Source organism: Callithrix jacchus, chromosome 8 (assembly GCF_049354715.1).
Source record: "Callithrix jacchus isolate 240 chromosome 8, calJac240_pri, whole genome shotgun sequence".
In the NCBI taxonomy this organism is placed as follows: domain Eukaryota; kingdom Metazoa; phylum Chordata; class Mammalia; order Primates; family Cebidae; genus Callithrix; species Callithrix jacchus.
This window is the reverse complement of record NC_133509.1, coordinates 74,067,165-74,079,793: the sequence shown is the minus strand read 5'-3', so window position 1 is coordinate 74,079,793 and position 12,629 is coordinate 74,067,165. Positions and strand designations below refer to the sequence as shown.

The following is a 12,629-nucleotide window of genomic DNA, read 5'->3' as shown; positions in this document are numbered from 1 at the left end:
ATTAACCTCTTTATAATTCATGGATATGGTAGCAACTTTAGAATAATGAAAGGATAAGCTGGGTGTGTTGGCTCACGCCTGTAATCCCAGCACTTTGGAAGGCTGAGGTAGGTGGATCACGAGGTCAGGAGTTCAACACCAGCCTGGCCAAGATGGTGAAACCCCATCTCTACTAAAAACACAAAAATTAGCCGGGTGTGGTGGCAGGCACCTGTGATCCCAGCTACTTGGGAGGCTGAGGCAGAGAATTGCTTGAACCCAGGAGGTAGAGATTGCAGTGAGCCTAGATCACGCCACTGCACTCCAGCATGGGTGACTGAGCAAGACTCTGTCTCAAAAAAAAGGGGGGAAGGGGATAAAAGAGAAAATACCTTAAAAGAAGACATAGTTATATATATTAGAAATGTGTTCTTTGGAGTCCAATATGAAAGCCATTTTCACAAGAACAGTTTTAGGTCCTTTCCATAATGGAATAAAATGTGGGTTTTTTTTGTTTGATATCTGTCTTTGAAATGTTTTTTTAACTACATTTTAGAATCACATGTAAAGTTCATTAGATTTACTCGAGTGGCTGAAACTTTTTAAAGGTCAAGAAAAATTAGATTATTTCCATTAGTAATCCCTCTGATGTTTTCCTTGACATGTTCTACATTAGATGTTTTATAACCTTTTCACCTTTACTACTCGGATTCTTCATGTTTTTCTTCTCAACTGATGTGGGATGATTTTATATATTAAATTTTTTTTTAACTGTAAGCATTTGTTACACATTTTTCTAACAATGTTGGTTTGCCATTTTTAGTGTGGTATGCTGTTGGATGTCAAGTTTTTCATTTTTATATAGTCAAAAATTTATCACTTTATAATTTATTGCTATTCTAGGTTTAGAAAGACTTGACTATCTTAAAGGCACCTCAAGTTCAACATGTGCAAAATAGTGCTCATTATCTACTCCACCACCATGCCTCCACACACACCGCAAAAAATTTTCCTGATTTTCATTTTCCCTGTCCCAGTAAGAAAGAAGCTGTACCATATTTTCACAACCCAGAAAATTTAGGAGTTATTCTTGCCTATTCTCCCCTCACTCCCCTATAGATAATCTAGCACCTAAGTCCATTTTACTTCTTATATGTAGCTTTAGGCTGTCCATTTTCTCCACCTTTACCGCCAAAAATCAAATTCAAAATGCCAGTATCTCCCATCTCTATTACTAAAATACTTTCTTATCTCCCATCTCTATTACTAAAATACTTTCTTAACTCATCTCCCTTCTTTGGCTCTGCCTCCCTTCCAGGCTGTTCTAATACTGCAGTAACATTTTCTAATAAAATTTAATCATTTTATTTTCTTAAAATGATTGTTGAGCAGCTTACATAATTTTTTCTTTGACATAGAACCCTGTCTACCTCTATCTACATCACCATTTCATGTTTACTCACTCTCTCTGTACTCCGGTCACTCTGGATTCTTTTCAGCTCACTTTGGTCTCTTCCTGTGCCGCAAATGCTTTTCCTTTTCCCTTTTTCCTGTAACACTGTCTCCCTACCTTCCTTATCCTAGGTAACTTCCACTTATTCTTAAAATCCATTTTAATCAATTTAGAGACACCTTCTCTGACTTACAGTGTCAAATATGCCCATGATATATAGCACCATGTACTTGTCCTTCACAGCACTGAATCAGTATTGTGTCTATAATATATAGCACAGTTCCTGGCACTGAGTAGACCCTTAGGGAATTGTTGGTTAAATGAATAAATTAATTAATGATTATTCCTCAGGCTAAATTTTAGAATGATTGGGCGTTTCATCGAAATTAAGGTGATTAACTTGAGAAAATGTGACATACCATCAAGAAATTATATTTTTCAGGCCAGACATGGTGACTTATACCTGTAATCTCAGCACTTTGAGAGCCCACTGAGGGAGGATTACTTGAGCCCACAGTTCAAGCCCAGCCTGGGCAACATAGCAAGACTTTATCTCTAAAAAATATTTAAAATTATCCACATATGGTGGTGCATGCCTGTGGTCCCAGCTACTCAGGAAGCTGAGCAGAGAGGATTGCTAAAGCCCAGGAGGATGAGGCTGCAGTGAGCCATGATCATACCACTGCACTCCAACCTGAGCAACAGAGTGAGACACTGTCTCAAAAAAAAAAACAAATGGCCGTTTTCATTTATTTAAATCTTGTATCACTGTTGTAGATAGTACATTTTTTATTAAAGTATTAAAGTTATCCCTAAGTTTTGTGTTATAAATGGAATCTCTAGTTGGTTATTGTTGGATTTGGGGTTTTATCTTTATCCAGTTTTTCTCCTATTTTATTTAGAATTTTACTATTAGGAAACTATATGTTTTATAGCTAAAATTATCTAAAACCAAAATATTTTTAGATTTTTTTTTTAAGGTAGAGTTTTGCTCTGTCACGCAGGCTGGAGTTCAGTGGCACAATGTTGGCTTACTGCAACCTCCCCCTCCCAGTTTAAACAATAATCATGCCTCAGCTTCCCAAGCAGCTGGGATTACAGGCATGTACCACCACACCCAGCCAATTTTTGTATTTTCAGTAGAGACAAGTTCTCGCCATGTTGGCGAAGCTGGTCTAGAACTCCTGGCCTCAAGCAATCCACCCACCTCAGTCTTCCAAGGTGCCGGGACCACAGGCGTGAATCACGGCACCCAACCTTACATAGCTTTCTACTTCCCTTCTTGATAACCTGTATGGTTTGATCATAAAACTGGAAGAGGTTCTCTTTAGATTTTAGTTAAGGAATGATATTCCTTACTGAGTAGATATCTTCAGGCAGGGACCTACCAAGGAGCATTTCTTATTGAGTAGATATCTTCAGGCAGGGACCTACCAAGGAGCATTTCTTACTAAGTAGATATCTTCAGGGCAGTGACCTACTAAGGAGCATCTAACATGTTGACTGAATTAACTGGTTTGAGAAATGTTATATGGTAATTAACATCTCTGTGAAATTTAGAGTTTATACAGTTTGTAATAAGTCATTGTGTTATTTATAACTAAACCCTATAAGGTAAGTATTGTTATTACTGATAAAGAATTGAGTCTCAGGCACATTAAGAGATTTTTCCATAGTCATTATAATATTGAGTTTCTGAACCATCTTTATACCCCAGTCCTTGTTATTTAAAGCTTATGCCACTTCTCTATCATGTTGTTTTGTATGTATAAAGAAATCTGAATGTATGTATAAATCAGTCTGCAAGTATTTAACCGGATTCTAAGTGAGTTGTAAAATAGAAACCTTGTTAGAATATCCCTTTTGCATATTCTTATTTTTTATATTTATATTTTATGTATAAATTATTTAGAAAATCATTTTAAATAATTTTTCTTGTAGAAACCTTCAGAAGTTTAGTCTTTTTGGAGACATAAGCATTCTACAACAGCAAGGAAGTTTGTCAAATACATACCTCAGCAAGGTGGACCCTGATGGCAAAAAAATTAAACAGTAAGTTATATGGTTAGTGGAAAGGAGATTATACTAATAACAATTTGTTTCTTCTAAGAAATTTTAAGATACAAACAGAAGAGTAATGATATTTTTCCTGAAAGGAACATAGGTCCTGGAAACGTTTTAACAGAAATACGTTATCAGCATATGCCATTCCATGGTCATAAATCATTAAGACAAATCAAAGAACTTAGTGGATGATAATTATTGCTATTTAAAATTATTTCTCTACTTGCCTTTGCTATAACATAAATTGTATGTCATCCTACTTTTCTACTAAATGGTTCAAGTGGTGCTTTGCTTGGATGAGGAATATATTTGTATGTGTTTAATAGATCTATATGTTTAATATACCTTATTCATTATATTTTAATGTTTACTGTAGGTTGAATATAAATTAGCTAATGAGAAAAAACATCAAAATTGCATGCTTTTCATTGCCTATTTTCAAAAGTCATTGTTAAAAGATTAGAACTAAATGTTAATGGGATCACTGTGGCATGTGTTTTCCTTATAGAATTCAGCAACTGTTTGAAGAAATCCTGAGTAATAGTAGGCAAATGAAATGGCTGTCCTGTGGGTTTATGCTGGAAATAGTAACCCCAACATCACTGTCATCTCTCTCTAATGCTGTTGCCAACACCATGGAGCACCTGAGTTTACTGGACAATAATATTCCTGGTAACAGCACTCTCATTACTGCAGTTGAACTGGAGCGATTTGTGAATCTGCACTCACTTGCCTTGGATTTTTGTGACTTTACAGCTGAGATGGCAAGAGTCTTAACTGATAGCAACCATGTGCCTTTGCAGCGACTGTCTCTTCTGGTTCACAATGTTTCCGTAATGCACAAGTCTCTAGAGAACATGCCAAATGATGAGCATTGGAAAGCCCTGTCACGAAAGAGCACCAGCCTTCGGGTCTACATAATGGCTTTTGATACCAAGAGTGAAGATATGTTAAAGATTTTGAAACCTAGTATGCCACTAGAGAGGATTCATTTTGACAGCTATATCACTTGTGTTTCGGGGGCTATTGTTGATCTCATATCCAGGCAATATGACAAGTTCCTTACTCATTTTATTTTAATGAATGATGTGATTGACACGTCTGGTTTTCCAGATCTTAGTGACAACCGAAATGAAGATCCGTTGGTTTTATTAGCATGGAGGTGCACAAAGCTCTCTCTTCTGGCAATTCATGGTAGGTAATTTTGTTCATTATAATCTGATACTGGAATTACACCGAAAACATTTTATGCCAGTAAAGACCTTTATAGTATCAAGAAATCTTGTATCGAGCTGATGTACAGATTCTTATGCTTTTTAAAGTTTACAAGATATAGCACTTACAAAAGGAAAATCATAATTCAACTCTAAGTAATCTGCTCCAGCTTTCCTGTTACTTTTTTGTCCATCATGTGAATGGCAGTATTTCAAAAAAAATAATGAAATTAATTTAGCTAAGAAAACATACATACCTGTAGTAGAAGTATTTTCTGTATATATATATATCTGTGGTAGATATGTTTTCTCTAATCACACAACCCCTTAAAAACATAGCACAGGGGAAGAGAATGTATTTCTTTCATGCTCACTACCTCATCTTTTAGATTCTTGGTATCAAAGTATTAATTTGTATAATTTTTTTTAACAATAGTTCCATTGATATGCTTTCATTTTAATGTGGCCTGTTCTCATTCTGAGAGAGAGTTGGTATTCTGACAAATAAATTTACTTCCTTTTCAGATGCTTATAAGATAATTACAAAATAGTCTATAAGAATGTCTTAAAATCTTATTAGCTATCTTACTAGCACTGTTTCATTATTTTTTTTTTTTAGTCTGCATTTGTGTTTGGGAATGTAGGTCTTGCTTTTCAATTCTTTGCTTTATGCCAGTCAGAGGTAGTAGAAAAGACTAGACCAGTATTGAAAGTGGTAAACACAATGCGATAAAGAAATAACAGGTTATTTAAAACTTAATTTAAGCCGGTCTTCATAAAGCCTTTTTCTTCTTTAAGCTAAAGATCCTCCCATTCGTTCCCCTTTATTCCTTCCCAAAAGTAGTTATTATTCTGAAGTTGGTGCATATAATTCCCATGATTGTTTTATAATTTACATATTTGCTACTGACAACAGGTTACCTTTAAAGTGTCACTTCGTAACTTTTTGAAGCATTATAGATCATTTTTCACAAATGAAAAATACCAGTTTATAATGTGTTAACTGATACATGTATATATGAACTAAAAATGTTATCCTTATGGTACATCATTACCCAAAGCTATAAAATTTATTTCTATATACTTTAAATGTCTATTTTACTGAATGAAGTAGTATCATAAAGGATTAGATCACCTGCCAATTCACCACCTATAGTGGTATTGTTGAACATAGTATCAAACTTCTAGCCTTTTTTTTTTCTGGGATATACAATCATGTTTCCTTTTCCAATTTCAATATGTTTTTAAAGGAAAAAGACCAAAATGGTAAGTGAGATACAAATCTGAAGCTTCTCTAGAAGTTTTGAATAAGGAAAAGACAAACTTCACAGAGAGAAAAGGACATGACAGTGTTGTCTTTTTTTTTTTTTTTACTTTTCAGGTTACACCGTCTGGGCACACAACCTCATTGCCATTGCTCGTCTTCGGGGCTCTGATCTGAAAGTGCTCGAAGTCACTGAAGAAAGCATTGATTTTGACCAAGGTGAACTGGCCGACCAGGATGTAGATCCAGTGCATAACCTTATTGAGCAGGTATCCCTGGGCCTGGGTCAACCTTGGCATGCAGTCATGGACATCGAATCACTCAGTGTCTTCACTGAACCAAATCGTCATTTTTATAGAGAGATGCAAAGCTTCAGTGAAGACATTTAGCTTTTTTTTAATGTAGAATTCCTGTGGTTACATATGCAAGTAGGGTCCTATTACGTTTTTTTTTTTTCAGTAGTGTGAATTAATCCTTTTGTGCTGTGTTTAATCAATATTAGCTTTATAGAATTATATGTATATTCTACTTCTTGATCAAAGAACGTAGTCGGGTATTGGTTTAGAAGTTCAAAGTGACAATGTATAGGGCTTTCACGGTTAATGGACTTGTTACCAAACCTTAAAAATACACAGCCGAAGATTGTCTGAGGTTGCTGGCTAACTTTATTTTTCACTGAGTTACTCTGCCTTTTTGACGTTTTTATTCTTTGTGTGTCAGAGTTCAGAGCTCAGGAGCCAAAATATTTTTATACATATATAGATATATATCCATAGCCTGGTAGATTTATATGCAATGTACTGCATCCATGCATTCTGATAGCATTTCAGTAATTTTGATTTCAAATGGAAGAATATAAATAATAACCCAAATGAATTATCTGTAATAGAAAAGCCAAGACTTTAACTTTCATTACATATCGAATAGTTGATATCACCATACCATTTTCAATTTTGTATAGTACTAGGTTAGAACATTGCTTAATCTTTTTTTTAAAAAAAAATGCATTTACATAAACATGAATACTCAAATTGCTGGATTTTTAAATTATATCTAACATAATTTTATTCATCAATTACACGTTCATTTAGCCCAGATTTCAAATAGTGGAGGAAGAAAGAAACTGTATTTTAAAGTAAAACCTCCTAAAGGAAATAAAAATACAGAGTTGTAAACACACATGCTTGCAAAAACATTAGTCGTGAAATCCCTAGCAACAAGTCACTGGATTTTTCTCTGTCAGCACGCGTGTCAGCTGCCAAAGAATAGACTTACTGAAGAAGTGCCCACATGCTGGCAGGGGCTGGCCCACTGGCCAGCCAGATACTGCTAGATTGTAATATTTAAGGTCGAATTTCGACCTGTGGTACACAGCTGTGCTGTGGCTCAGTCAGCAACCTCAGAACTCTGAAAAAACAAAAAAAAAGAAAAAAAAACATGCACCTGTTTCACTGTGAATAGTGAATGTAAAGGAAAGAAAGGAAAAACTGAAAGCTTGTTCTATCACAGTATGAGCTGCTATGATACATGAAGAACATTCCATGAAGTATGTTTTAAAACCTTGTTATATCTCAGAGGCTTTAAAAGCCTATTAACTGTTTCAGGGCAACCGCGGTACAGACGTGGTCTCTGTGAGACTTCCACCTGACCCCAGTTTTAAGTGGTACGAATGTTGTGCATTTAATGTTAAAGGACAGTCTGCAATAATAAAGTAAGTAGCCAACGTGGGTGCCCAGCAGTGCTGAGACCTGGCTGCTCTATTGTAAGCTTTGGAAACACAATTTATGCAACAGATGTCCAGATATGATTCTATTTATGGAAAAAGTTTATATGTGTTTTACAAATGGTTTTACCATCTTATATTAAAATGACCTTTTGACAGGTGTGCACTGTTTTGTCTCCAGTGAGCACATACCATGCGGATTTTATATGTACATCAGTAGTGTGAATCTACTGGCACAGTGTGTGTAAATGCCAGATGTGGTGAGATTTTATCTTATAAATGTGATCAGATAAAATAACTCCTGACAGAAACTGTAAGGAAACCAGCTGAATGTTTGACCTGATGACTGATGTTGTATGGTTTATGTTAAATGTATATTCTTTTAATCAATGAATAAAGCATTAAAAATGATCATTGTAATATATTTTATTGTATATGAAGCATGACTACTTTTAGTGTTAAATAAACTGCAATAATCCTTATATTGTGTATAATAACGTGTTAGCTCCTATTGTATTCTGGTGCAGCAAAGCTTAAATTTGAGAATACATTATAAAAAGACTTCTTAGCTGAATTTGGAGGATTTTTTTTTTACAAAAATTCACTTTGACAAAATACAAGCTTAAAAGCAAACAATGGATTTTTTAGCACAAAATCTCACTATATTATGCACCTAGAATACATTATCAATATGGTAAAACAATTTATAGACTATAGGAGCCTTTTACTTTTAAAGATTCCTATACCAAATGCAAAAATACTTAGATACGCCAATATTAAATTCTTCATAAACCCCTATATTACTTTATTTTGGTATTCTAATCTCTATTCTTGGTTGTTGAGACTCACAGCTCTTAGAGGAAACAAAATGACTTATTTTCCTTCGACTCTTCCAGGCACAGCTTTATCTTGGAATAATCTGGTGTTCACAAAGAATTGTACTTATACTTACCACTCCCTTACTTTCTGGACACATCTAACTCCTTTGAGTGAATCGACATGTTTAAGTATATATTTAAGACATACCCAAAATGTATGAAAAAGGAAAGTCTACTAATAAGAATGCATGCAAGTTAAGGTTGTTGTAGTAAAGTGCTAAATCTGGGAGGCTCGACATCTGCTTTCTTCTAGTGTAAGCTCTGGCTCTAATGCTACTTAAGCACAAACTCCTTTTTCAGGTTTGGCTTCCTCACTTCTAAAACGAAGGATTGGACTTTGCTAGCTAAAACTTTGATCCTTCATTGAAATTTTCCATTGCTGTTAGCTCAATACTCAGATATACGAGATCATATTTAAACAAAGTTATTAAATATTTTCAAAATATAGCTTACTAAACTATATGAAATTTACTTATCTATCTAAAATTACTTTCCATTTCCCCCACCACCTAGTAATCAAGAAGTTGGGGAATTGGTGGAGTGATGCTTGGGACACATAATGTGCTTACAGCTGAACACAGAGCTGTGGAAATTGAACACAAAGCTGCAGAAATCGAACACAAGCTGCAGAAATTAAAGCTGCAGAAACTTGTTTGGGACTTACAGCATGAATCAGATTGGATCCTTATGAAGCCAGTAACATAATACAGTGCTAATGGAGTAACAGCAGATGTGAATAATACCCAGGGACCATACCACATTGTCTGTATCAATGTTTCCCCACCTTTGTCATGTTATAGCACACACAGAAAATATGTACAGCATACTGGTATTAGAGAAAAAAAATCATTACTTTTTTTTACTTATATAATAGATAAAAAATAAAATGAAGATTAGAGGAAAATATATTGAATTTGTATGGAACTTTCAAATAAAATTTTGCCACGTTTTAATTGATTTAATTAAATTAATACTTAAATTAATTGATATAATTAAAATTAGATTAATAATTGACTTAATATTTTAATACTGTCACCAATGAGAAACACCCACAAATAGGCAATAATTCTTAGGTCTTTTTTAGGGATAACCATTAGTTTATGTAGTTGAAACTAAGAAATTTAACAACACTTCCTTTTCTTTCTTTGGGAAATAATGTGAATTAATTTCAAATTCTAATTGATGTTTATTACAATTATTTAAAAATCATGATGCTCTAATTTGTAATCTCCCTTACATAATCCTATTGCTAGGTGAGACACCATTGAAGAATAAACAGCCACCAACTTTATGTGAATGCAGTTAGAGGCTGCAGGGAGCCCTCCTCCCACCTCCAGCTCCCAACCCTTTCAAATTCAACTAGCCACATCTGGGAGCCTCACACATGGGCTTCCTACCTGCTCTTTGGACACTTGGAGCATATTTCTTTCACAGCTTTCTAGACCCCGCCTTGTCTGTGATGGACAGTGACTCCTCTGGCCAGGAGTAGTGAGTGTCTGAGTTTGCTCTCTGTCCGGGGCACACTTTCAGAGCTCCACTCTCACTTCTCGGAACAGCCTGAAAGCATCAGAAGGCAACCCACCCAGACTCACAGCCACCCCAGGACTCACTAGTTGTCCTTGTGGGGTATCAGCGTGGTACAGTATACTAACCAATTTGGCCTGCTGGTTGTGGAAAGAAATGGAAGATGTATCGTGAATAAGTTTTCAGGATACTTGAATCATCCTTCCTTTCTGAAAGATGTTTTAAAAGGTCAAGATATACCATGTGTTGGCAAGGAAGAAGAAACAGCTGGAACCTGAATTGGTATATCCATTTTGGAAAGCAAATTTGCAGTATCTTGTAAAGTTGAAGTTACCTGTGCCCTGTAACCCAGCATTTTCACTTCTGGATGTATTCTCTAATGCCATGTTTTCTAACTTGTTTTCCTAGCCCCTAAAAATCCTAAAGGAATTTTGAAAAGCCATGTACCCCTTTGCATGTTAAACGTACAAAAATGATCATATTCTTAGTAGACATAAACATTAGCAATTTAAACTATATACATGACTGCTTAAAATATGTATAATGGAATCTAAATGCTATAGTAATTTAGTACTTACCATCTTTTTTTCTTTGACAGAGTCTCACTCTGTCACCCAGGCTGGAGTGCAGTGGCACAATCTCCACTCACTGCAGTCCCCACCTCCTAGGCCTACAAAATAGCTGGGACTACAGGCATATGCCACCAAGCCCAGCTAATTTTTTTTTTTTTTTTTAGTAGAGCTGGGTTTCATCATGTTGGCCAGGCTGGTCTCAAACTCCTGACCTCAAGTGATCCTCCCACCTCGGACTTCCAAAATGCTGGCATTACAGGCATAAGCTACTGTGCCCAACCTGTTTACCATCTATTTTTAAAATGCAATTCCCTCTTGATCATTAGAACTTTTATGTCATTCATTTATCTCCTTAAGCTTATATATTGTCAGTTATCAGTTTATTTGCCTTTTAGCTCTGAACGCATCCTTCAATATATAGTCTCATAATGAAAAACAAAAAACATTCACACACTCTTCACAAGACTGCTTACCCATGAGGCGGGCATGAGGCAAGGATCACTATGGATGGGCATGAAGGTAATTTTATCTGTAACTCGGTATTCATTATATTGTTATTTCCTGTTTTAAAAAATAATTTGTAATTTACTGATTCAAGTTACCAATAAATGAATGTTCATGGACTTGTTTTGTAATCCTGAGTCTAAAATCAACTCTTAGTCCATTCTGTGCTATTACAGAAGACCTGAAACTGGGTAATTTATCAAGAATAGAAATTAATTTCTCACAGTTCTGGAGGCTAGGAGGTCAAAGATAAAAACACCAGCAGGTTTGGTGTCAGGTGAGGGCCCTATCTATCTCCACCTCCAAGATGTTACCTTGAATGCAACATCCTCCAAAGCAACAGTGTAATCTCACATAGCAGAAGAGATCGAGCTAATCTACTTTTGTAAGCCCTTTTTATAGGGACAATAATCCATTCATGAAGGTGAAACCCTCATGACCTAAACTTCTCCCATAAGACCCCATTTCCCAACTTCGTTGTATTGGGGATTAAACTGAATTTTGGAGGAGACACAAACATCCAAACCATAGCAGTGACCAAGGTAGGAGGACAGAGTATTGCTTTCTATTCTTTTTTGCATTAGTGAATCACAGTAACTTGAAAGAGGCTCAAAGATCTACTGAGAGTTTAAGGCCTAGTTGTTTGTAGGAAAGTTCTAAATAGATTTTTCAAAATATATCACTGTGTGGGGGAAAAGGGGAGATACTGGTCAGAGGGTACAAACCTTCAATTATAAAATGAGTAAATTCTGGAGATCTAATTTATAGTCTGGTGACTATTGTTGTTAATGTATATTTGAAATTTGCTAAGAGAGTAGATCTCAGGTGTTTGCACCACACCAAAAAATGGTGACTATGTAAGGTGACGGATATTTTAATTAGCTTGAGTGTTGTAACCATTTCACAGTATATACATATATCAAAACATCACATTGGGTACCTTAAGTAGATGCAAGTTTTGCCAATCACACCTCAATAAAGCTGCAAAAATGGCACTGTAATTGGCTCTACCATATTTCAGTTTAAAGCACTATTGTCATTAGATTAATACTTATTTAATATGGACATTATATCCAACAATCTCAGCTATTTGAAATGTAGCCAAGGATCCAGAAATAAGTATAAAAGACTCATAAGGCTGGATTCGTCCCTGACTAATGGGTAAAGGTGTCACATTCAGAAGAGCCATTTCCACTTTCTTCAAGCTCACTTTGTCTTCTTGTCAGCGTAATTCTAATACATTGTTCATCAGGTTTCCAAGTCTACAGTGGATTACAAAGGGAAGGGAAGGAGTGACTGTGAAAGGCATGGAAGCTTACACATGTGAAAGCTGTTTTAAATAGTTTGAACTAACTGAGGATAGGTGTAGAACCAAAAAAATCCCATTCCCAGTAAATCCTCACTTTTGAAGGAAGAAAAATACCATTTCATTTAGTAAGATTTCCCAAGTCACA

At 35.5% G+C, this 12,629-nt stretch overlaps 1 protein-coding gene across 1 annotated transcript in view; it reads left to right on the top strand.

Annotated features, from left to right (window-relative positions):
- Positions 1–11,294, top strand: part of FBXO33 (F-box protein 33) — a 50,465-nt gene extending 39,171 nt beyond the window's left edge. The window contains exons 2-4 of the mRNA XM_002753845.6: positions 3,374–3,484; positions 4,005–4,690; positions 6,092–11,294. Of these exons, the coding sequence (XP_002753891.1) occupies positions 3,374–3,484; positions 4,005–4,690; positions 6,092–6,363 (1,069 nt within the window). The 3' untranslated portion in view covers positions 6,364–11,294. The remainder of the gene's footprint in view (positions 1–3,373; positions 3,485–4,004; positions 4,691–6,091) is intronic.
- Positions 11,295–12,629: the final 1,335 nt, after the last annotated feature.